The sequence below is a fragment of the Plectropomus leopardus genome, chromosome 18, assembly GCF_008729295.1.
Source record: "Plectropomus leopardus isolate mb chromosome 18, YSFRI_Pleo_2.0, whole genome shotgun sequence".
NCBI lineage: Eukaryota > Metazoa > Chordata > Actinopteri > Perciformes > Serranidae > Plectropomus > Plectropomus leopardus.
The window spans coordinates 16,299,753-16,326,792 of NC_056480.1; the positions used below are offsets into that span (position 1 = coordinate 16,299,753).

The 27,040-nt window shown below is 40.8% G+C and overlaps 2 protein-coding genes across 10 annotated transcripts in view; one reads left to right on the forward strand and one right to left on the reverse strand.

Moving 5' to 3' along the window:
- The window catches only part of LOC121958172 (calcium-binding mitochondrial carrier protein Aralar2), a 62,791-nt gene extending 49,046 nt beyond the window's left edge, over nucleotides 1-13,745 (forward strand). Inside the window, exons 15-18 of the mRNA XM_042507043.1 lie at nucleotides 47-185; nucleotides 4,884-5,042; nucleotides 6,502-6,592; nucleotides 13,568-13,745. Of these exons, the coding sequence (XP_042362977.1) occupies nucleotides 47-185; nucleotides 4,884-5,042; nucleotides 6,502-6,592; nucleotides 13,568-13,745 (567 nt within the window). The remainder of the gene's footprint in view (nucleotides 1-46; nucleotides 186-4,883; nucleotides 5,043-6,501; nucleotides 6,593-13,567) is intronic.
- Nucleotides 13,746-16,646: 2,901 nt separating this feature from the next.
- Nucleotides 16,647-27,040, reverse strand: part of LOC121957634 (cytoplasmic dynein 1 intermediate chain 1) — a 65,769-nt gene continuing 55,375 nt past the window's right edge. For all 9 annotated transcript variants that reach the window (XM_042506326.1, XM_042506333.1, XM_042506328.1 and 6 more), the window contains 3 exons: nucleotides 24,203-24,343; nucleotides 19,926-20,051; nucleotides 16,647-17,190 (listed from right to left, as the gene is read on the reverse strand). In XM_042506326.1, coding sequence (XP_042362260.1) covers nucleotides 17,080-17,190; nucleotides 19,926-20,051; nucleotides 24,203-24,343 — 378 coding nt within the window. In that variant the 3' untranslated portion in view covers nucleotides 16,647-17,079. The remainder of the gene's footprint in view (nucleotides 17,191-19,925; nucleotides 20,052-24,202; nucleotides 24,344-27,040) is intronic.

Below are 27,040 nucleotides of genomic sequence, written 5' to 3' on the forward strand. Positions count from 1 at the left end.
TTACGACTGAAAACCTCTCCTTTTCCCTCTGACTTTCTTTCTCCAGGGTTCCAAGGCCTGTTTTCTGCGGGACATCCCTTTCTCAGCCATCTATTTCCCCTGCTATGCCCACCTCAAGGCTCACTTCACTAAAGAAGATGGAAGGATAGGGCCAGCCAAGATGCTGTTGGCTGGAGCACTGGCAGGTAAAATGCGCCAGCCTTCTTACTTGAACAGAAAAAACGGAGACCTAATATCAAGTTTAGAGGCAGAGTTAGTTTTAAGTTTTGAGATTACATTAATAAGACACTTTGCAAGAATTATATCTCCTGGATGCAAGATTTTTCTAGTACTGAATTTTTCCTTTCTCTGTAAAAGGCAAACATTATTATTCATCGGCCTGTATTTTGAATTGATAGTGTACTTCATCTAGTACAGAAACAGGAACAATTCATGTCTCTGCCAAAATTGGTGTTCTATGGGCATGTCAGGATTGACATTTTAGCAGGTCCCTAACAACATAAGGATACTTTTTTGTGTGTTCATCACTATTGGCAACCACTTTCATATACAAGTGGTCATGCTACTGTTACATCTATTGTTAATATAAAAAAATGACAGCATTACAGGGACTCTATGTGAGTTGTCTGCACTACTTCTCAATGTGGAGGTGCCTGAGCTGGAACCAGTTAACTTACTAACAGTGCTAACTTAACAGAACTAAACAATGGCAACAGTGCTGACAGATGTAACCTCTGTATGAGCACAGTGCGGAGTGGCAATGAATAGCTAGCCAGTGACACATTCACAGGGACACACATGCACTTGCGGTCATATGCAGTTTACCAAAACAACTAACAGTGAGGTTTGGATTACAGCACACACAGGGGTAACTTGGCACCACTACTCCACTATACTTAATGTTCTGGATGTCATATATAGCTCATTTAAAGTAGAATTTCATTTCATGGCAATGAACTCAAGACTTTGTCCAAAATCTTTTAAAGTAGACCACCAACAGAAAAGTTCACTGAAATCTCAAACTTTATAATGTAGTCTGTTAAAGGGAACTCTTTCCTTACTTTCTGTCATATAGATAATATTAAAATGTCAGAAGTTCATATTAAACATGTCCTTAGTTTCAGATAATGAGGTAAATGCATGTAAAAGTAATCCCTGTGAGCAAAATCCTTCAGACTGTTCTGAATACTCCATCTCCAACTGTTTCCAACTGTTTTGTCTTCTTTTGAGACAAACTGACCTCAGCTTGTGACGGACACTTATTGAAACTCACCTGCTCCAGGAACATGAGAAGCATGTAATCTTGGTTGATGAAATTTCTCCAAGATTTCAGATCTTATTACAGCTAGATTATGCTGGTTGTGTTTCATGGCTTTTATTGCTGATTTTTCACAGCATAAAGTACAAGCTACACTCGGTTACAGTCATTCCCCTGACTGCAATGACAGGGCAGAGATGCCAAGATGTGGAACGACGAGGAACTCTGACCTATCAGAGCAGACTGGGCTTTTTTGCAAGGGGGCTTTAAGACAGGTGCTAAAACAGAGCGTCTCAGATGGTCTAAGGCTGAATACAGGTGTTCCAGAACAGACAGTATTGGGACAATTAAGTGTTTTTCGACAATGAAAGCATGTAAACATTTTCTAGTAGAAATCCCAAATACAAGTATGAACCCAAAAATGAGCGAATAATTTTATAGCTTAGCCTTAAAAGGGTGTTCATAACTTCAAAAATTGCTTTTTGTTTCATAAAATATTTGACCATTCATAATAAGCCTGAAAGCTTCAGTCCTGGAGGCAACGTGTCAAGCACTGAAGTTTATGAAAATCTTTGGTCAGGTCCAGTTTTGAACAAAGTGTGAGAGCGGGTCTAAATCTGCTCTTGCCTCAGACCTCCACAGATCTGCTGTAACAGTAGCAGAGCTCAGAGTTTGGAAGCGATGCAGCCTCTGACCGCAGGCTCCACGGCGGTAGCTAATTAGAGCACCGCTCAGTGATTGGGGACTGGGGTTTTGGAGCCCTGCAGCAGTGAAGCGCCTCAGATGCCTGCCAACCAGGCCGACAGGGACGCTTTCCAATCCTAATACATTGTACGTGCACATAGACACACATGAGGTAAGCACATAAACATGCGTGTGCATACTTTATGCATGTTCACCCTGCAAGAATGCATACAGTCTGTCTGTAGGTTAGTCATAACAGCTAGAAAAGAGGCCAAGAAGAGCAGCATTCACTGATGACTTCACAACTTTATCATCTGCATGAAAATATGATCCAAAGCAGAGTTTTAATATTGGATTTATCCATAAAGTAAACACCAATGACAGACCAGCACTCCCCTGCCAAGTTAAAAAGCTTTAGAACATTTGCATAAAAGACTTAATATTTGTTTTGAATCCACGGAGATGTGTCAGCAGCACTCTCTTTTTGACGCAGAGGCACAGCACAACATGGAAAAATCATAAATCCTGCCTCCCTCATCCATTTTTACTCTGGTTTCTCACCACAAGACTGGCAGCCACGGCCCACAGACTCCGAGCTGAAACGAGCCTCATGATTTCTTCATTTTTTTCGTTACTTCGACACATTTATCATCCCTCTTTCACATGTATTTATCAGCGGTTACAGCATTCTGGCAATTAGTGTTTTACAGTCAGCACAGGAAATTGAATTACACGCTCAGTTTGCACAGCATTATTTAGCTAGGCATTACTCTGGTCTGTGAAGAACATAGTGTTGGCCATCTCTAACTGGCATTAACTCTGTATGTGAGAAAGAGTTATGGAGGGAATTTTCGGCCTTATTAGCTCTGGGGTGTAAGCAATATCCATGTTGTTCAATCTTAAGTCATGCACTGTGTAGTTAAAGCAATTAGTCATTTCAATGATTAGTTGATTAATCAGCAACTATTTTGCTAATTGTTTAATTTGAGTCACATTTCAAGCAAAATTGTCATGTGTGCTGGATGCTTCTTAAAGGGTAATATTGGTATTTTTCAACCTGGACCCTAATTTCTCATGTATTTGTGTCTAAGTGACTAATACGGACAAAACTTTTTGAAACTGGTCCGATACTGAGGGAGAGCTCTGCAAAACTGGCTGCAGTGTAATCACGTGTGTCATTAGAGCACTGTCAGTGAATGTCCTCTAAAAGGGCAATTTTTTGCCACTGACAGGCTCAGATTGTTATTGTAAGCGTCTGACAACATTATGGAAAGGATCCCTACAGATAATTAAAATGTGGGTTTTTTGGGGGTTTTTTTGTGCTCCTGCAGCAATTCAACTTGCGACACTTCAGAGACTTGGTTAGACGTGATAACAAAAAGATTAGATTAAAAAAAAGGTTAAGGAAAACATGTCACCTTTCTGTAGGAATTCTTTCCATAATGTTTTCCGAAACTTAAAATTATAATATGTCAGTGACACAAATAAGCACTTTTAGGTGACATACATAGATTGTGCATATTGTCCCGCGTGTTTTGCAGCTGCTGACTGCAGCTGTCTCTGGACCGTCACCATTACTCACTCGGACACAAAAAAGGGGAAAAAGTGTTTCAGGGTGGAGCCGAATGTCAACATTTTGGGGTTCAGTGAAAACTTTAGAGTCATGCTTACTTGTGTTATGCTACTAAATTTATGTTACTTAAGCCGCATCACTGATTTTGAAACCAGTTTTCATTTATAATATGCTCAAATAGACTTCACAGAATAAAATTTTAGCTGACAAACCTGCTACATTTAAATCCATGCCATACTAACCTTGCCTGTTCTAGTTGCAAATAAAGGATTTCCAATAATCCTAAGTAAATGTGGTAAATTATAGTAGATTCCCTCAGAAAATAGCATAGATTCTGGGCTTTTGAGAAAACATTCAGGGCTGGAGCCCCAGAAGCCACCCCCTGCTCCACTTCTGTTTTTTTTGTTTGTTTGTTTGTTTTTATTTCAAATTGTTGTTAAAAGTACATTGTGAAGTTTTTGACCTCTAGTCTCACAATGTAGCAATGCTTTTACAAATGAGTCAAAGTAATTATATCAGCTCTAACTCGGATCCCTTGTTCCTAAACTTTCTTTTGGATCCGTTAACTTTTCTCCACAACACCTTCTCAAAAAAACAGAAGCCTCCTCTCCTCTTTCCTCCTCTCCTTCTTTCTTCATTTCTCCTCTGCTCTCCTCTCCTGTGCCCCCTCTCTCCTCTCAGTTCAGTGCAGGTGGTCAGTCTCCACCGGGTGCCAGTCAGCTACCTAATGCTGAGTTGATTAGGCTAGCTGAATAGCTCGTTTGGCCGTTACAGAAACCAAGAAGTCAGAATAAATCGTCAAGAGGGCAGTTGATGGTAATGACCGAGCCATCAATGATTGAGCCCATTCATAGCTGAAGTGGCTGGAGTGGGGGCTCTGCAGTCACTCCCTTCAGTCAGCCAGTCACTTTCAGCGGCACACGGGGCACAGTGTGCATTGCTCTCATTACCGTCCATTGTCTGGCCCCGTTCAAACGGCTGAAAAGTGGGAGAGGGAGGAAAGGAAGAAAAAAGGTAGAGATTAAATAATGGCCTCGCTGGTGGTATGGATTGCTGGATGGTGAAGTGATAGGAACTGGCCCCTACTTGTGTACAGTGTATGTATGTGGCAGACTTACTGCAAGATGGTCAAGCTCCAAGATGACGTCTTTTAAAAGAGCAGACAAAGAATGCTGAAACCACTCGATGAGATGCAGTTACAAAGATATGCAAGATTTCATTTGACCACTGATGGCTGCTTTCTGCAAATCATCTCATTTGTTTGGAGCTGATTTTAAATTTGTGCTCTATTTAGAATCAAACACATCTGACTGCTTAGGAGAAGAAAAGCGTCAGACTACTCAACAGCTCTTGCTTTCTTCTCCACAGGCATGCCAGCGGCCTCTCTGGTGACTCCAGCTGATGTGATCAAGACAAGGCTACAGGTGGCAGCACGTGCCGGGCAGACCACCTACAGTGGCCTGGTTGACTGTTTCTGGAAGATTCTCAAAGAAGAGGGACCCCGTGCTTTCTGGAAAGGAGCAGGAGGTAATGTTAACCAAGTCATCATCTAATGATGGAAATACTGTTTCTCGTGACTACATACAGGTCACCAGCTGGTAGTTAGGTTGAATGCAGCCTGAGAGAAAGAGTGTAAGAACTGAAAAGGGCTGTAATAAAATACCTCCATCAGCTCTTTGGGTCTTGTAATATTTTCTTGAAAAGGTGCTAGAATTAAACACCACTGGCAGATAGAGCAATACAGGACTGTGTTCTTTGTTTTAATATCATCTTAACATATCACACTGACTTCATTTACACTGACTTCTTACAGTTACACATCTTGTATACATGTTGGTTTTTCTGGAAGGAGCAAATTTGTTTAATGTGTCATTTCAGTGGTAAAGAAATTTGTTTACACAATGCTTTGTTTTATAAAATGCAAACAAAAATAAAACTATTTCTTTTCCTTTGAAAGTAAGTAGAAGTATATATGTTAATTTTCACTTGCTTTAACATATGTGTATCTGGAAGATGCATGTCATAATCTTTCCACTAGAGCCTGACTGATATGGGATTTTTGAGGCCTATACCAATTTTATAATGGAAAAATTCACAGATCACTGATATGGTGACCGGTATAATGAATTTTTGAGCTGGAATGAAAATAGATAATTTCTATGTGGATTGTGCACTGATTTTGCACTGATATGACTATGCAAAAGTACTCAGAAGGCTGCTTTCTGAACAGCTTTTGTTTAAAACTTACTTATTCAAACATTACACACCAACAAAAATAAAAAATACATCAAAAATAAGATAAACATCAATACTGTATGTGTTCATCATCACTATTAGCTGACTATTCAAATAAAGCATAGAAAAATAAAATACACATCAGTACTGTATGGTCTTTGCTGATCATTTAAATAAAGAATAAATACAATAAAATAAATAGCTAAATAAACAAAAGTACTGCTCAGTATCATGCAATTGCTGACCATTTCTAAACCACCCAAGCAGCGTTTTCTGCATTATATGGTCTGTAAAAAAAGTTTTCTTAGTAGCACATCTTGGAAAAAATATTCACCGATGCCGATATGCTCTGATATGTCTGTGAAAGGCTCATATCGGCCAATAATATCAGTTGAGCAATATATTGGTCGGGCTCTACTTTTGACGTTTGATAAATGGGTGTTTTTGTTATGCTTATGTTGGAAGAGCCAAATGCTTGGCATGATATTACAGAAGAAAAAAAAGTATGTAGTATTTGAGTTTTGTTTTTGTTTTGTTTTCATACGATATTTACTATGACAAGCATGACCAAATTAATTATTATGTGATATTTGCTAGATTGGTATAAATGTACAGAAAAAGGATTGACCTAACATTTTTTTTAGGCTGACTTAGTCATGCCTCCCTCATTTCAGAAACCAAACCTTGATTACACACTTTTGCAGACTGGTGTCCATATACATGTTGCTAAACACATTTTTACCTTTTGCAGCTCGTGTGTTCAGATCCTCCCCTCAGTTTGGCGTGACCTTGGTGAGCTATGAACTCCTGCAGCGCTGGTTCTATATTGACTTTGGAGGACAGTAAGTCTTATTCTCTCTTAGTAACCTTCCTACAAGCTTATATTTCCTTGCCCTAATATCTATAAACAGATATTTACATATGTGTGCAGAATATGGGAAAAGACTTTGGTATTGGAAGCATTTTGGTTTCCATTTGTAGTCTGAACAGTGTTAACAAATAACATCTACAATTGCAAAGCATTAATTGTAGTTAATGTAGTGAGTCATAACAAAGACATAGTTCTTTTATTAAAAAGTCCTGAAATTCTATGTCATAAAAATGGCATGATAGTACATGTCATAAAAAATGTCATAGAAATTTCAGGACTTTTTAATATTATTATTATTATAATTATTATTATTGATAAATTATTTTAAAATGTATTTAGGGCCAATTTTTTATGATTGTTTTTCAACACTTTGTATACTATAACATACCTCTACATGCTATACTAAATGTGGTTTTAAAGCTTTTTTTTGGACATCATCAAATTTTGACAATTTTCACCATATTATAGAATTGCTTTTTTGGTCATTTTTTTCAACATGCAATTGTATTGGTTAAGGGGCTGTTTTTTGGATTTTTTTTTTAACACTAGGGGTTTTTAGCTGTTTTTTTAGAACATGTCAAATTTTGACATTTTGCTTTTTTGGTCATTCTTTCAACATGCTATTTTATGAGTGGTTTTGGACCGTTTACGGAATGTTTTTTCAACACTGTATTATATAACATGCCTCTACATGCTATACTAAGTGGTTTTAAGAAGCCGTTTTTTGGGACATGTCCAAATTTTGACATTTTCGCCATACTATAGCCTTGCTTCTTTGGTCAATTTTTCAACATGCTGTTTTGGGTTTTTTTTGGCTGTTTTTGAATGTTTTATCAACACTGTATGTTATAACATGCCTCTACATGCTATACTAAGTGTTTTTCAGCTGTTTTTGGGACATGTCAAATTTTGACATTTTCGCCATACTATAGCCTTGCTTCTTTGGTCATTTTTTCAACATGCTATTTCATGAGGTTTTGGGCCGTCAGTCCAGCCGCGTCATTCTCAGCTGCGAACCAATCCAGTGAGAGCTGAAGGTCATGGCCTGATGAAGCCAACAGGATCACATCATCTGTGAAAAGCAGCGACCCAATCTTGAGGTCACCAAACCGGACCCACTCAACACTCTGGCTGCGCCTAGAAATTCTGTCCATTAAGGTTATGAACAGAATCGGTGACAAAGGGCAGCCCTGGCGGAGTCCAACACTCACCTGAAACGAGTCCGACTTACTGCCAGCAATGTGGACAAAGTTCTGACACCGGTCGTACAGGGAACGGACAGCCCATATCAGGGGTCCGATTCCCCATATTCCAGGAGTACCCCCCACAGGACTCCCCAAGGGACACGGTCGAATGCCTTCTCCAAGTCCACAAAGCCCATGTCAACTGGTTGGGCAAACTCCCATGCACCCTCAAGGATCATGCCAAGGGTCCAGAGCTGGTCCACAGTTCCACGACCAGGACGTAAACCACATTGCTCCTCTTGAATCCGAGGTTTGACTGTCCGGCGGACCCTCCTCTCCAGTACCCCAGAATAGACCTTACCAGGTAGGCTGAGGAGTGTGATCCCCCTATAGTTGGAACACACCCTCCCGTCCCCGTTCTTAAAAAGAAGGACCACCACCCCGGTCTGCCAGTCCAGAGGCACTGCCCCCGATGTCCACGCAATGCTGTAGAGTCGTGTCAACCATGACAGCCCCACAACATCCAGGGCCCTAAGGAACTCTGGGCAGATCTCATCCACCCCCGGGGCCCTGCCACTGAGGAGCTTTTTGACCACCTCGGCAACCTCAGCTCCACAGATGGAAGAGCCCACCCCTGAGTCCCCAGGCCCTGCTTCCTCACAGGAAGGCGTGTCGGTGGGATTGAGGAGGTCTTCAAAGTATTCCTTCCACCGGTTCACAACGTCCCGAGTCAAGGTCAGAGACGCACCTTCCCCATCATACACAGTGTTGAGCGAGCACCGCTTTGCTGTCTTGAGACGCCGGATGGTGGTCCAGAACCTCTTTGAGACCGTCCGGAAGTGTTTCTCCATGGCCTCACCGAACTCCTCCCATGCCTGGGTTTTCACTTCGGCGACCGCCAAAACTGCGCTCGGCTTGGCTTGCCGGTACCTGTCTGCTGCCTCGGGAGTCCCACAGGCCAAGAAGGCCCAATAGGACTCCTTCTTCAGCTTGACGGCACCCCTCATCGCTGGAGTCCACCAACGGGGTTGGGTGTTGCCGCCCCGACAGGCACCACCTTACAGCCACAGCACCGATCAGCTGCCTCAACAATAGAGGCACGGAACATGGCCACTCAGGCTCAATGTCCCCCGCTTCCCCCCGGGACATGGTCGAAGCTCTTCCGGAGGTGGGAGTTAAAGCTCCTTCTGACGGGAGACTCTGCCAGACGTTCCCAGCAGACCCTCACAATGTGTTTGGGTCTGAGCTAACTAACCACCAGGTGGTGATCGGTTGACAGCTCCACCCCTCTCTTCACCCAAGTGTCCAAGAAATGCGGCTGCAAGTCTGACGACACGACTGCAAAGTCGTTCACTGAACTGCGGCCTAGGGTGTCCTGATGCCAAGTGCACATATGGACACCCTTATGCTTGAACATGGTGTTTGTTATGGACAATCTGTGGCGAGCACAGAAGTCCAATAACAAAATACCACTCGGGTTCAGATCAGGGGGGCCATTCCTCCTGATCACGCCCTTCCAGGTCTAACTGTTGTTGCCAACGTGAGTGTTGAAGTCCCCCAGCAGAACCAGGGAGTCCCCAGAAGGAGAACTCTCCAGTACCCCCTCCAAGGACTCCAAAAAGGGTGGACACTCTGAGCTGCTGTTTGGACCATAGGCACAAACAACAGTCAGGATCCGTCCCCCCAACCCTAAGCGGAGGGAGGCTACCCTCTTGTTCCCTGGGGTAAACTCCAACATCCAGGCACCAAGCCGGGGGGCTTTAAGTATTGCCACCCCTGCCCGGTGCCTCTCACCAGTGGCAACTCCAGAGTAGAAGAGAGTCCAACTCCTCTCGAGAAGACTGGTTCTGGAGCCCATGCTGTGTGTCGAGTTGAGGCCGACTATATCTAGTCAGAACTTCTCAACCTCGTGCAGCAGCTCAGGCTCCTTCCCCACCAGAGAGGTGATTTTCAATGTCCCTGGAGCTCGCCTCTGCAGCCGAGGATCGGACCGCCAAGGTCCCTGCCTCTGGCTATGCCCAACTCACACAGCACTTGACCCAGTTGGCCCCTCCTATGGGTGGTGAGCCCATGGGAAGGAGGTCCCACATCCAGGCCCCATGAGTAAAGGCCCGGCCACCAGGCCCTCGCCATCGAGCCCCATCCCCAGGCCTGGCTCCAGGGGGAGGGCCCCGGTGAACCGCGTTCGAGCGAGGGAAACTTCGAAACATTTGTTGCATTCATCAAAAGAGGTCCTGTGAGCTACACTTTGTCCCTTAGGACCTGTTTGCCACAGGTGACCCTACCAGGGGCATAAAGCCCAGACAACTGAGCTCCTAGGATCACTGGGACACGCAAATCCCTCCACCACGATAAGGTGGCAGTTTAGGGAGGGAGCCTTGCTTTTTTGGTCATTTTTTCAACATGCTATTTTTTGGGTTTTGGGGTGGTTTTTGGATGTTTTTTCAACACTGTATCGTATGACATGCCTCTACATGCTATACTAAGTGGTTTTCAGCTGTTGTTTGGACATGTCAAATTTTGACATTTTTGCCATACTATAGCCTTGCTATCTTGGTCATTTTTTCAACATGTTATTTTTTGAGGTTCTAGTTTGTTTTTGGATGTTTTTCAACACTGTATAGTATAATATGCTTCTACATGCTATACTAAGTGTTTTTCAGCTGTTTTTTGGACATTTTTGACATTTTCGCTATACTATAATATTGCTGTTTTGGTCATATATTCAACATGTTTTTTCAACATGCTATACTATGAAGTGCCTTGATAAGCTGTTTAATGTGGTTTTCAGCTGTTTCAGCATGTAATATTTTCACATTTTTCGACATATCATTCAATGTCATTTTTTCATCATGCTATAATGATGATTTTTTTGACATTTTATACCATGACATCAACTATGTGGTTTTCAGCTATTTTTTGGACCTGTCATATTTTGACATTTTTTGAAATACTATACCATAACATTTTCGGTCATGTTTGTGGATGTTTTTTCGACATGCTACACAATGACTATGGTTTGGCTCAGTGGGTATATCATGTGCTTAATGTGCCTGAGGTTGCAGGTTCAAGTCCTATCTGGGACAGGTGTTTTTTGAAGATTGCTGTCAAAAACCACAGAGCTAAATGGAACGTCATAAACATGCAAAGTATCAGGAGGTTTGGTTCAGTGGGTAAATCAGGCGGTTAGTATGCCTGAGGTTGCTGGTTCAAGTCTTATCTGGGATAGGTGACTTTTGAAGACTGCTAAAGGGAATGTCGAATACATGAAGTTGGGTTTTGATACAGGAAGGACAGTCAAGAGACAGGAAGTTGAGGTGAGAAGCAGGAAGTTGGGTTGAGAGACAGTAAGGTTAGTCAAGTTACAACAAGTTAAGTTGAGAGACAGGAAGTTGAGTAAAGGTAGAAGATGGAGGTAGAGGATGAGAGTATAAGAGGTGAAAATAGGAATAAGAACAGGGTAAGTAGAAGGATGGTAGGAAGTAGTAGTGGAGTAGGAAAGTCAGGAAAGTGGCAGAGTAGGAAGGAAGGAAACTCAGGAACATAGCACAAAGCAGCTTTGCGCGAGTCTGGAAAGATGAAAGACTGGGATGATACATCCCTTAGGTCTTGAATGACAGGGAGCAGTCCTAAAATGAAGGAAGGCCGGTACATCATCGATGACATGAACAACGAACACTTCAAACAGTTAAAAAACACATAATTGTCTCCTGAATTTTCATATACTGAATACTGAATTTTCCCTGCCAAGAGTTGATTATCAGCCGGACTCATATATCAGTTGAGTTTTGGACAGACAGAAAGTCAAAAGTCACCTGTCCCAGATAAGACTTGAACCAGCAACCTGAGGCACACTAACCACCTGATTTACCCACTGAGCTAAACTTCCTGACATTTTGTATGTTTTCAACATTCCCTTTAGCTCAGGGAGTGACATCTGCCGAAAATTCGACTGATATTTGACTCAGGCCAGTTATCAACTAAGTTCTTTTCATCCCAACTTTTCATCACCAAGGAGTTAAGATTGGACCCACCAAATTTAATTTAAATCAGATTCATCCTGTAGGACAAGTTCACAAAAACACAAGGAGGGAAAAATCGCCAAAATTAGCACAAAATTCAAAATGGCTGACTTCCTGTTGGGAATGGGGGGGTGATGATTTTTGAGTGGCATCACTGACTTTTTTGACGATTTTGGAGTGACATACTATAGTATGACATTTTGATGTTTTTTGAGCGACATTCTCTACTATGACGTTTTTGATGATTTTCGAGTGACATGCTATAGTATGACATTTTTGATGATTTTCGAGCAACATACTGCCTATATGCCTATCGATGTAGTCAAAACATCTATAAGGTCTCGCCCTTGCAGTATCTTAACACACAGACTTACTGGAGACAGTGAAAGACTCGAAAGGTCCTCATGACATCACTGAATCATACCACTCCACACAATTACTGATGGTTCCATAACATTAGAAAGTAATTATTTTCTACGTCACATACTATACTATGATGTTTTTGATGATTTTTGAGCGACATACTATTGTATGACATTTTTGATGATTTTGTCGCTCAAAAACCATCATGGTATAGAATGTCGCTCAAAAATAATCAACATCACTGTATAGTATGTCATCCAAAAATCACGAGAAACGTCATTGTATAGTATGTCGTCCAAAATATAATAAAGTAATACTACATGCAAAATTTTAAGTACTTTGTTTAAAATAGTACTTAAAAGTCATAGTAGGGTATGTTGTTCAAAATAGCATATAAAAACTCAAATGTACAGAATGTCATCCAAAACAGCATTAAAGTTATAGTATTACATGTCATCCAAAATAGCATAAAAAAGTCATAGTATAGTATATTGTCCAAAATAGCTTCAAACAAAAAGTCATAGCACAGTGTGTCATCGAAAATAGCATCAAAATGTCATAGCATAGTACTTTGTTATTAGTCAAATTAGTCAAAGTTAGTTAAAATTAGTCAAAAAAAATGATAACAAGAGCTCTGGTTGTGACAATTTTTTAAAACTAAATAGATTTGCTTGGCAGTTATCTGGGCAGGCAGCACGTATTTGACTCGAGTTTGACATAATGTACTTTCCCCACTTCTGAGTTTAAAATGAGCTGATTTTTCTCCACAAAATAGGTCCCTCTCAGGAATAATTCACTCCTTTTTCTGATGTTAAAAAGGTCTGATGGTGAAGAGAGAGGTGGCGAACCTCTCACAATGACTCAGAAAGTGCTCATTTTAAATGGACAGCTGTGTTGCACATGCATGCATGTCACTGGATGGCTTCTACATGTTGCTACCTCTCTCCCAAGAAACTCAGTGAAACAAAATCAGTTACAGATCCGATGAAAATTCTGTGGGTTTTGGGGAGTTGATCTATGCTCTTTTGCTGCTCATGTTGGCATCCAATCACAGAGCTTGACGTAAAATCAACAAGCAATTTTATTTGTTCTGCTCTGAGGAAGAAATTTCCCTCTTTCAATTTTCTATTAGAAGGTTTATTCCTGTGGTGAAGTGTTGAATATGATAATATTAAGTCAAGACTTGTATAAATAACAATAAAACTCCTGTCATGGTCACTATCTCCCTTTCTTGGTTCAAATAATATCTTACGCTGTGTTTATGTGGTTAGTTAACTCTACCACTCCTCTTTCTCTCCTCTCTCCTTTATCAAAACTCTCTTGTCACTGCGCCTCTGGTTTCCTCCTCCCGTCTCTTCTGCTCTTTCGCCACCACAGAAAGCCTGCTGGCTCAGAGCCCACCCCCAAGTCTCGGATCAGCCTGCCGGCGCCCAACCCCGACCACATCGGAGGCTTCAGGTTGGCCGTGGCCACGTTCGCTGGCATTGAAAGCAAGTTTGGGCTTCATCTCCCACGCTACACAGCGGTGGCAGCACCAGCAGCAGCGGCCGAATGAGGGCCTGAATGTTTTCAAAATCATTAATAGTAGTATTTTAAGTTATTTATTTAAAGTTGTTTATATCTTTTCTTCTTATAATCACTATTGTTAGTCTAAATGCAACCTTAAGGATATGTGAGGCAGTTAGCATAGGTGCTCAAAAAAAACTCTTTGTTAAACTCCTGCAGTATTTGTTTTATCTTTTGATTGACATTGTATAGAAATGTATTATAATGCGGTTTAGTTTTTTATAAAGTTCAGTTGGTTCAGTATACACACACAGGCAGCAGAGGGGCTGGCAGAAATTCAAACACACCTTAACTGCTTGCTGTTTTTGGAACATACTATCAAAAACTACATTTAGTTGCAGCTTTTTTTTCCAGTGTCTTCCTTTTATTGCTTTATAACCAAAAGCACATTCTCACACGATCATATACTGGACTAAAAAAAGACTGATCATAAATGTTGCACTTCTGTATATAGAAATCCAGAGACATATTTTCATATCTCTACGGCTATTTTGGTCCTGAGTTGCTCAAATGTATCCACAAAAATATGACCAAAAAGTATTTGAATGTAAAGACGCAGTGTAAGAAAATGAATGTACGCAATGTTTACTGTAAGGTGTTTGGTTTCAGGTTTAAATGTATGCAGATGTGTGAATATCTGAGAGACAGCTGGCACCAACTGCTGTTCTGTAGTGTGTCACGACTAAAATTTGTACAGTACAGAGAATGTAGGAGTTACATATGGCAAGTAATCACTGTGCCTTACTGTGCGTATGGCAGCAACGTGTACCGAGAGTAAAGAGAAACTTATATTAGTAAACACTATGTATACTGGAGTTTTCTTTTATTCCAAGGACAATTCAAGCCAAAACTTCATTAGCTATGCTTTAATGGTCAACATAGCAGGTTTAACAGCCAGCACTCTGCAATTACAATATACCTCTTGATAATTAACAGTTCATTAAAGAATATACAGTTGTTGCTCTTGTTTTGAACAGAAGTGCCAATACCACTATCAATTCAGTTTTGGACGCACTAACATAAAGCAGCCACAAAGCCCCACGTGTGGAAGCGCCACCATAATGACTCCATGATTATGCATCTGGCATATTTCAGGAATGTGTTGCATGCAGGCATTATACAGAGAAAAAAAGCACAACATAAAGTGAAAATAGGCGGGTTTCCATTAACCCTAAAATTGTGCAAATTGAAATTGGCAAATATAAAATATGCCTCATAGAAACACGTCAATTTCGAAAAAACTCCATCTATCGCAAACAAAAAAGCCATATTTCATAAAACTGCAGCGGAAACACTTTTTTCACTTTTATAGGTCACACGATGCTATGGCTATGTGCTTGTCGGTAGGAACTGGTTCCCTGGGCATGAGTTATTGCATTGCAAAACTCTTCAAAAGTTGAGGTTGTGGAAGTTTTGAATCCACAATTCCTGTGTCAAATCATAGACTATCACCTCCCAGAAATCCCTCATACGTGGCCACTCAAGCTTGTCTTTCCATTATCACTCGCAAAACACACCTACGTCGCCTTTTATTGGAAATAATGATGGCTAGTGCAGTGGCTGCAGTAGAAATACACCTGCTAATGTTTTGAACATCCATCGCCATGCTTTGTGAAATGTTATCGGGAGAGAAGAACTGCGTAACATCACGAGAAGAGTTGCTCAATGGAAGCGCGGTCATCTCGCAATTGTGTTTTATCGACATTTCATAAATGTTGCTTAATTTTTGCACAAATCTATAATGGAAACCCGCCCAATGACATTTTGTAAACAATACATGACTAGTCTATGGACCCTGCTTTAATTTTACCGTAGTGCAAAGCATCGTCACAGTACACATATCTTCATAAGGCTATAAGACTGCCAAGTCGTATATGCTGTAGGCTCACAGGTTGCAAGCGACAAATCACCTCGAATAATTAATGAAATAAATAAGGGCGGACAAATCAGTAAAGGTCAACGGTTTAACCATTTACAGACAATATGCATTTACAGGAGAGTAAATGCAGGAATACAAATACAATAAAATTGCAGCTTTGTTTGGACCAGACAGGAACATGTACATAAAGGTGAATAAACAAAACTGACTGAGTCGCACATGCTACAGTGACACTGACAAAAGCACACCAGAGAGGTTTACCACGAAGCAAGTTTGACATAGCCTAGCTTTCTTTTGCGTTAGCTGGCTCAACAAATTCTAAAATTCCAATCGGAGATAAGTATTTCAACGATCAGTTTTCTTCGTTAACCTAGGCTTTCTGGAACTATTAATGTTTGCTTTCTGTGTTTTTATGGAAGGCTTTTTTTCAGAGCCAATGTGGGCAAATGGCTAGGGAACACTAAAAAAATACCGTAAAACTTCAAATTATAGCCTATTCCCATTTAAACCCAGTCGCTTTTACTAGTTGAGTGTGTCCACACATTCTGACAAATATAGGCATGTCTCAATTAAAAGCCTGGTTTTGTTGCCATGCAGTTCATTTTTATAGAAATTCTTTGGATGTATTAAAATGGGTTGTTGGCGACCCACTGGAGATAAATTTGGTTAAATGCTTTTATCACGCATACAAATATGATTATATGTTCATACTTTTGTCAACATGGACATACAACACACGATGTTAGGTTGGTAAGATTCTCCACAATTCAATCATTCAGTTAATTTTACTGACACCATGAGCACCAAAGAAGACAGTATTACCAGCACAGAAATCAAGGGAGACACAAAAAAAGAAATTAGTAGATCTAGACGATATTTTTTTTAACAGCTAAGGTAAAATGTAAAGTGATTTATATTCATAATGATCATAATTATATATTTACATTTATTTTACAAAAATGTAATATAATATTTTAAAAATAAATAAATAAATGAAGCCAAATTGTCCAGGTTTCAAATGGTTACATAAATAATTTGATATTGTTTCCCGTCTTTGCTGAGCAACAGTTTTGTGTGAAAAGAAAAAAATAGACAACTGTCCCAAATTTAAGCCTGTTGAGGACAGTGATTCAAGCAATGGAAAGCCCAGGCTATTAATTGAAGTTTTCCGGTATTTATTAGTTCAATTAGAGCAAGAACCATCTCTATATGTTGCATACAGTATTCTTGAAGGTTTCTGTGGCAAAAACAAACACAATGTGATGCATGCAGTTTGCGCTACTGTAACTGCTCTGTGGCATTACTAACATAGAGCTCAAAGAGTTTGCATATGACACTGAAAACTCTAGCTTTTGGCTGAGCATACCTTGTGAACTCATAGATCTTGCTTCGCATTACACCCCTCTGGTCTCTAATTCCCTCTGCTTTGGTTTGGAGTCCTGTTCTATGAAGCCAGCTCCATAGGCCCCTCCTCCTCGCCATCCGCTCGGTTAGCACGAATCTCCATCAGGGTACGAGCAAAGCGTGCCCAGTCATCAGTGTGGGCCACTGACAGCTGTAGGACAAAGAAACACAGGTTACATGGTATGAAATGCCAGCTGGACACATCTGCATAGTGTCATAGGATAGAGTGCCACACAAAAGTAAAATGAAAATTCATGACATTAAAATCTTAAAATGCCACAAAAAAAATCATACTAAAAAAATGTTAAAAAGTCCTATTGTAGTATATCATTAATAGGTAATAAAAATGTAATCATGCATTATGTCACAAAAAAGTCACAAAAATTGTCACGGTATAGTTTGTCATAAAAAAGTATGCCACTAAAAAGTCTCAGAAAAGTCCTCTTTTAGTATGCAATAAAAAAGCAATAAAATGTAATTCTATAGTATGTAAAAAAAAAAAAGTTAAAAAGTCTTAGTATATCATTAACAAGTTATCAAAATGTGACAGTATGGTATGCCATAAAAACGACATAATACAGTATGTCACTACAATGATAAAAATACACAATAACTATGAAACTGCACTGACTGTAGGGCTAATACAGGAAGTCAAATGAGTGTTCTTTAAGTGTTTAGCTGGATTCGTACACTGTGGGAGTCAGAATGAGTGGGACCAAAGCCGCAGCTGCCACCCAAGCTGTCTGCAACCGCTCGCATGGCCGGGCTGTAATTAAACAGGAACCGGGAGGAGGGAGGCAGCCATTTTGAACCCCCCCAACCCCCCACAGAGCTGGGCTGGCCACAGCAGGGGGCTTCGACAAAACATCATGTATACAGTGCCCGAGAGTTTAACAGATTTCAAGAAGCTCAAGTGTCAAAGAAAGACTGTGGGATTTAGTGTTGCCAGGCTTTAAGAAGAAGAAGGATGAAAACATTTTCATCTCACAGAGCAGCACTGAGCCACTAACCCTGATCTGCTAGTTTTTTTTTAATACAGCAGCCCGCTGACAGACTTTTGTTTTATGATTTGGACTTTCCATACAGTAGAGGACCAATCAAAACAACCCTGATCCCTGCTGATAAATGACCTAAAACCAGTTTATACTGAGTAAAATAAAACTGAAATAAAAGAATTTGGTATTTAGCTTTCCTGGATCCATCTCAAGGTTTTTCTGTTGGACCCATGGAACTGCGGCCATCTCTTTTTTCACATGCTGTTGCACACACACACACACACACACACACACACACACACACACACACACACACACACACACACACATAAAAGCTTTCAACCAAGCTCACTTTTATTGATGACTCTTCGTTACCATTATCCCGGTGCGGAGGCCACCAGCTCAGCCAAGCCTCGCTCCCACTTACCACACAACAAAAAGATGCTAAAATTAGCCCAGTGGCTAGGCTAACGCGCCCTCACATGGGGATCCTAACCAGAGCCCTCCAAACATGAAAAAACATACGGGATCAGGCAGGGTGGCTGGCCGCTTTGTGGTGATGGCAAAGTCATGTGGAGGCCATTTTACGGGGACACACGAAAGAGGGAGGGAAAAAAAATCAAACACATACATTCATGGCAATGCTGACAGTTGGGTAAACATACAGAGCTAAAAGACCTAAAATGATCAGTTGTGGTGCATGTGGAGGTTTTGCTGTGAAAAAAATGCACTTATTTCTCCTCTTATAGTACGTGTCTTTCGCCAAAGTCAGTGGACCAAATATACATAAAAGTTAACAAGACTACACTTTGTACTCTTAGGAAATGCAAGTATATATTTGTTAGTCACAATTCAGTTACAATAACATACACTCACTATTTGCAGGAGTTTTTCTCACCGCATGTCAGTTTATTTTTGGTAAAATCAGGAGGTATTAATGATAAGATGTAACCAGTCTTTTATTTAGTAACCGGTAACTCAAGTCCAGACATTAAAATCTCTTAATCTACTTGTAGTACAATTTGACTTCAATGGTGCAATAAATTTTGGTCATTGCAGTTCACTCATGCTTTTGGTACTTAGGGTTGTAATTAAATCTTTGATTGTTTGAAAACTAAAGCCGCCAAAACCATGCATCACCGCACCCACGGTAAATGCAAAAACAATGTACTCAGCGAATTTCTCTTTAACCCGAGCAGGCTGCCAAAATATTAAACTCATATGAGAAAAGCCCAAGTACAACCCAATTTGAAATGTCACCGTTATTATTTTGTGATGATTACAATTGTACTTGTCTACCCTTAAATGCCTTTTAAGGATCATTTTTAACCAAATTTAGGACTATTCTTTTGACAATGTTTATTTTTCTAATTGATCCACTGCAGATAAGCATAAAGGTTAGTGTACATTCAGTCCCATTCAGACAAAGGATTTTATGTAGGAATATGGTTATTACATCGAGTGAAGTTAATCTAATTTTTTTCAACAGGTAAGTAAAAAGACTAAATTAGGTCCAGTGGTAGGTTTAAAGATTTGTTACATCAGAAACATGGACTTTCATGCACAAGAGCTTATTTATTCTGACAAAAAGCGATTTAACAATAGATAAAATAAATTAAATAAAGTGTTTGTGGCAATTACAACCTCACTAATTCAAGTTTAAAACTATTTAATGACTTTTAAGGACTAACATTCATAGAATTATATTTTAGACATTTTAAAACTTTTGAGGGACAAGCGCATACGCTGTGAAAAAGAGAAGTGCTCACACTGCACTATTTTTCTGTGTACCAGCAAAGGTTTTGCCCACAGTCACGCAGTATGTCTCTGCTTTACAGTCAGTGCATTATGCATTTATTCCATTTAAAAACTACATGAATATTATCCATACCTCTCCAGTATCGTAGATCCAGACTCTGCCTTCTGAGTCGCCCACAGCCACCTCCTTCCCCCCCGACGACCAGCGGACCCTATTGAGGGCTGAAGCACCCTCAATAGTCACACTGGCAGTTGGCACCTGGTGGAAAACAAATTAAACAATTCAGTTATGATCACATTACATTCATGCCAATCAGATGTTTCATGTAAACTGGGATGTATGACTTAGCAGTAAACGGTAAACATGTAAATGTACAATGTAAATAGAATTAAAGAACAGAACAATAAAAAACAATACGAAAAGTCTATGAGCATTATCTGTCAGTAAATAAGACGTATATTGCACGTTCTTGTGTATGGTGCCCGGTCTATGAGTTGACATACCCTATAATGCATGTCGCCCTCCTGCAGCTTGTTGAGTTGGGTAATTGCAATAGGAATAAGATTTTTTAGCTCAGATAATTCTGATATTAGGATATCAATACTTTTTATCAATAGGCTGAAGACCTATATATATCTACATATATATATATAATAAACACCACAGTGACACAAGAAAGTGGCAAGACCTATCAGAGCTAAATCTAAATCTACATTGTGATAAAGATAAAGTGATGGGATTACAGCACATTGTGCACTTTGGATATAAAATAGTATGTGAGCCTCTAATGAGCCACATAAACCTTTATGACACCCAACAATAAATCCATAAAAGCAACATCACCTCCAGGCTGCCGCCTGCAGGCAGGTGGTGTTAAAACTGTTCTCTTTATACTTTCCTCGTTGATGAATGTAGCCTGATGAATGTGAATTTGTTAGTTATACCGCAGCTCAATAAAAAAAACAACAAACAAACAAACATAAAATTCCTTTCATTTTTTAACAAAAAATGCACTGAAATAAAGATGCACATTTGCACATTGTTTCTTGAGTCCTTATTTATTTTCATTTAATGGCCCTAACTGCAGTTTAAGCTATTTCTCCTAATGTTTATTGGAAAATGGGAGCAGTGGGCCATTACAGTCTAATTTACAGAACTAGTTTACAACACCGGCAGCATGACTTTATCCAAATACTCAGGAGCTTAGACAAACATGGCCGTCAAAATTTACAACTTCTCATTCAAATGTGGACACACACGCAGCGCTATTTACTGTATAATAACTGTGCTCATGTTTGCTGTTGCGGGTGAGCTGTTGCTCTTTTTAGTAAACAGCAGTGCTTGTGCTTGCACCTTTAAAAACCTAAAACCATCTGCAGTGTTTCTATAAACTGTTCCTGACATGTGGCAGGCGAGTCTGACACATGTCACCAGTGGAGACAGAGGCCTTGGCATCATGTCGCCTCACACACCGAGCTTCTGCGTATTTAAAGCAGCGCTAACCACAGACTGACTGCCATTAGCCTGCTAGCTTCCACCGCTCCGCCCGAGTGGATCTGAACTGAGCGCTCTAAATTGGCTGTATATGTCTGCGTGCGTGTGCTGGAAATGAGAACCAGGCGCGCCGCAGTGCTCCGCTAGTGTCGTTATGTGTGTTTTTAATATGACGGCAACAATGGACGTCTGTTGCTATTAGACTGACTGTGTATGAGTGAATGTGCGTGCATGTGTTTGGTACATCCGTCTGTGTGTGTCTGAGCAAATGTTTCTCATAAAGCACATTGTTAGCTGAGTTAGGCCGTCGATAATGAACTCTTCCTCTGTCTGTGAAAAGGCGGCTGTTGAGGGGGAGCATGGGAAAATTGTCATATGTGCTGCAGAGGGAAGACACAGCACTAGTGATGGGATCAGTGAGGTAGATTCGGGGTTAAAATAAGAGGAGAGGAGAGAGATTAGATGAGACTGAGATGTAACATAATACTCGAGGAGATGAGAAGTGAGTTTTATATGTGGACGCTATGAAGGGGCTGCAGGAAAATGAGAAGGAGGAGAGTGAAAGAGCATTATGAGCGAGGGAGGAGAGCATCTGTAGAGATGCAGACTTGTATTAAGGTTGAAGGCTCTGTGGGTGTTGTCTCCATGGAAACCAAGTGGGAAGGAGAATGGAGGATCCTTTTATCCCTACTTTTACCTGAGTGATCAAAGGTTCGGTACCCACTCTCATATCAGAGTTGAAAAAGACTATGGTTTTCAGACTCAAGATATCTTTTCAACTTTTTCTGTCTTGAAGAAATAGTTTAGGTTCTTGTTATTTTGAAAAATCAAACTATTCCATTAAAAAAGCTATTAAATGAATAGGAAACTTTGCACTCTTCATGATGTGCAGAGTAAAATAGCCAAAGATAATTTAGCTGTGATTCCTACTCGCTTAAAAAAAAAAGTTATTTGTTTTATTTTATACTATGGCTCAGTCCCAAAACAGCCCTTGCCCCTACAACTTTACCCTTACCTCTCTATTTTGGATGTTCATGTCTAGGGGAAGGGTGTCTAAATTCTTGTTGGGATAGAGGAATAGGGCCACATGGCACACTCCAAACCCAGTGTCATGAGAAATCATCAGCAAAATAGCTGCACAGGCAACAAAAGCCTCCTACGAATGTGTTTTCTTCACTAATAAAGATTTAAAAGTTGTGATAATCACTGTTTTATCATGGTTTAATGTCATTTCAATGCATTATGGTATTTTCTTTATAACAAACATAATAAAATAAATCTTTAGTAGTTTGCCAATGTCTTGTTAGCTAGCTAGCTGATTTGTGCATGACAGTCCTGAATTTCAAACTGTTTCCATGCCAACATCACCCCCCCTTTGATGGCATATGACGCTGAAGTTTAACTAAAGTCGCTGAAGCTGCTGCACTTGTTACCGCTCGACAAATATGAGTGCAGAGCTGCAGGGCAGGAGCAAAGCCTGCTGTTATTAGCCTACTGAGCATCGCTAGAAGTCGGGTAAGAAGCAGTCTGTTTGTTTGATCGGTTAATAGCATAAAATTGAGGTTGTGAACCAATCGTGAGCATCTATGCTTAACTATCTCGATATATGGCCAACGTAATTGCGATAATACCGTTACTGCCATAGACGTATCTATTTAGGTAAACACTATCGACAACGATTGCAGAAGTAGCAGGGTATTGAGGGGATGCTTTATTGAAAGTATTTGTGATGGTTGGGCGGCAGATCGGAGCTGATCGCCGACGATTAGCTGCTGCTGCCGTTCTGAAGCAGCGCTGAAGGACTATCTCCGTTAGGCTGCTCTGCTGCTGCTCCCCCTGGCTGCAATGATTTAACACAACAGCAGCAGCAAACATCAGATGTCGTGCTGTTAAACAGTCCCAATAATCTCACACTGACAGGGAAATGCTTGACTCTGTCATTAAACCCATTGATAAACATTGGGTAAAGTAAGCTGTATGATATTAACAGTTATCAATGTCAGCGTGTGCGGCTCTGTCACAGGCACAGCAGTAGTGTCATCATAAACACAGAGAGAGAGAACCTGCATGCAGCTCTACAATGCAATGAGATTTTACCTGTTTTAAATAGTCAAATCTGCGGTAAAATTGCGATGACTGGACAAAACTGCAAGGTCACGCATAATTCACAGGTGTTGGCTGATTTTACTAAAACTGTTGCAATCGCAACACTGCAAAATCCCGGAGGGACTTGAAATGGGATTGGTTCTATATATTCATTAATTTTATTCAATATTTGACGCTATAATTAAACTGAATAACACGATGATCTTTACTTCACTGGCCTCAAATGCTCTCCTCCAAAAATAAATCCACAGAGAAGGCCGTGGCCTGAACTTTCTCATTTTATTATTTCCATCTCCAGCATGGGACTGCGGACTGAGGGCTGGGGCTCTCTGACTCGTGGTCTCCTGCACATCTGTGTATTTCACTGATGGAACCGAGTGTGGGAGGCAGATGGGACGAGGTGGTGGGGTCCTGAGGTTGCCTGAACGTTGGACAGAGGTTGCATGAATGTTAGAGGAACGTCTGGGTGGGAGCTTGGATGAGGAGCTGTCAACCAGTTTGATTTAAAGCGAGGGCTGCGGGAAACGCCCACAGGGGAATCTTGAACTGTGTGTGTGTGTGTGTGTGTGTGTGTGTGTGTGTGTGTGTGTGTGTGTGTGTGTAGGGAGGGCTGTGGAGGGGTTGGTGGTGGTGAGGGGGTTGATGGGAGGGAAAAGGCTTGGGTGTTTGGTTGTGTGGTTCGGGCTGAGGCCCAGCAACAGGCCCTGAGGACACCAAACACACACACGCACATCAACGTGCAAAGAGATGATACTGAAAACACGCCCATAATCAACTATATTCACCCCGCACTGCGCACACACACACACCTCAGTGTCGTTGTTGAGGTTCCACAGGTCTAAGCGGCCCATGCCATCCACGGCGGCGAAAATCGCAGGGTGTACGGGTGACCACATGACGTCATACACATAGTCTGCGTTGTCCTCAAATGAGTACAGAGGCTTGTTGTGCTGAAAGAGAGAAAAAGAGGATATCTGTAGAGGTGTGTATGGTGAGAAAAAAGCACTGCTTAGAAAAAGAGAGTTGGGGATTACAGAAGATGACACACTGGAGATAGAGAGAGAAGAGAAGAGAGAGAGAAGGAATGGAGAGAGGGAGTGAGTGAGCTTCAGACAGAGTGGCGCTGCCTCAGCCTTGGGGCCTGTCTGGGTGCAGAGCCTAATTAAAAAGCCTAGCACATTCACACAGCACCATAAAACCGCTGGGAGAGATGAAAGGGAGGGCCCCTCCACAAGGTGTACTGTAACCTCAACACAACAGCTGTCTGAGAGGGAGAGGGAGAGATGGGAAGGGATGGAAATAGGAGGAAGAGGAGGGCTGGACAATGGACGAAATATAGGATGTGTGTGTGTGTGTGTGTGTGTGTGTGTGTGTGTGTATGTAAAGTCTGACCAATACAGGATTTTTTAGGCCTACACTGATATCAATATTTGAAAGTACAAAAAAATATAAAAGTAAATATGCATCTTTTAACTTAAAATAAAGTTCAATAAGTTTTGTATCCAAGATTTTTATTTGATTGTGAGCGGGATGCTTTATGTTTGAAAAATAGCCTTGTCAGTGCTCTACAATTATCATACTTGACTTCATTACATGTAAGTATTTTCTTCTCTTTAGAACGTCCATACCGATGAGAAAACTGCTGCCTCACATATGATGAATCGAGGTTAATAAACCCCCCAAAGAACTCAAAACAAAAAAAAAATAAAACTGAAGTGCGCTTGACTACAACTACGACTTCAGGGTCTGTCATTCGTTTTTTTTTTTTTGCCTGTAAGTTAGTGGATAGATGTTTTTCAGCAAATTGACTCGTTGCACATTTCGAAAGTCTAGAAGAGTTACACGATTAATCGTTTTATCCCCATTCAAGTTAGCAGAGCAAAAGCGCGGAAGTTAGCCGCATGGCTGGCGAAGTCTCTCGTGCATTTGCTCTGTGGGACAAAAAGCACCAAATAGCTCCCATAGAAGAAAAACGGTGTTGTCAAATCTCTACCAATGGACGAATTTCTACCATTGCATCATTGCATTCCATTGTTTTTTCACTTTGACCCCAAGCTGTACTGACTTTGTTAACGCAGCCTGTAGCTGAATCCTACTGCTTGTAATGTCATTAAGGATGGAAGATAACTTAAATAAGTGGCTTAGTACAAACGTGTGTGTGTGTGTGTGTGTGTGTGTGTATCTCCATCTGTCAGAGTGGCTGTTGGGATTCCAGAGGCTCACAAACTGCATTCCTGACAGGTAGAGTGGGAGGGCTGGAAGAGAGGAGACAGGTTGGCTGAAAGAGCAAATGAAGGAATGTAGTCTCTCCCTCTCTCTCCTCCTCTCATTCCTTCTTTTGCTCTTCATCACCTTTACTCTCTCTCTCTCTCCACAGTTGTTCTGAAAGGCTGTGAGACCCACACACAAGATAGCAATGCACGCTCTCTCACACACAAACACAAACAAACAGAGCCCAGACAATTTCAAGCCTCGATTGAACCTGTTTTCCAGCCGGCGAGGTGACAGCAGAGGTCATTTTTATCCACCTCAGTTTCAACTTTCGATCAGCTGAGCGACTCTTGTTTATGTTCTCTCTCTTATCCTCTCCTTGTTTTAGTCACTGTCCCCCAAACACAGACTTTTACTCATCCTCTAGATCTTATGTTTCACATTTCCAAATTGTATTTAAAATATTGCTGTATTTTGACAGTCTGCCTCAATGCAATGTCAATCCATCTTTCTTAAATATGTCCTTTTGGCTGTACACTACAGTTTAACATTACTGTTTTACTGCAGTCTGTCCTTAATCTACCTAACTTAAATAAGGTGATTTGGGTAAATAATCTGCAGCAACAAGTCTTAAAACTAATCTTAAAATTAAACTTAATCCTTATGGCGCCATGCGTGAAGTAACTGTTTGTCATTATCTTTCCTGGGGAGCTTCTAGCACGTTTGAACTGGAAAATCATCACTGACACACTGGATACTGATAGTTAACATCACAGTGCAAAGCCAAGTTTAGAAAATGAATGGATGCAAATTAAAGCTGTAGTTGGTACGAAAAAGAAAAAAGCTTTTTTCATGTTTGCTGAAACTGTCCCCGTATCAAAACAGCACAAAATGTGACAGAGGGGAAAAAAAAATACTCCTCTGGCTTCTCTATTAGGTTACGGTATTTTTTTTTTTTAGATATTTTTTCGCCTTTATTTGATAGGACAGAATGTATGAGTGAAAGGGAAGAGAGAGGGGACAACATGCAGCAAAGGGTGGAAGCTGGAGTTGAACCTGTGACCACTGCAGCAAGAACTCAGCCTCTGCACACAGGGCGCCTGCTCCATCCACTGAGCCACTGATGCCCCTACAGCCTTAATACAGGCAAACAAAAACAACCACTCAGAACTGAGGAGCCTCTGACACAGCTGTCAGTCATGTCAATCACTGTGAACTTCAGTCAAACTGTCAAACTAGGCTGCACTGTGCCATGAGAGGTTTTAGCAAATGCCATTGGAGGCAGCAGAAATAAGAGAATGGACATGATTCTTATTCAGACAGATCTGTTTCATGTACTTCTTTAAAAATATTGTGACAGTTTCAACAAATATGACACTAAGTGAATTTTACAAAAGCCTTACGTTAAAGCATTTAATACTTAAGATGTTAATTTG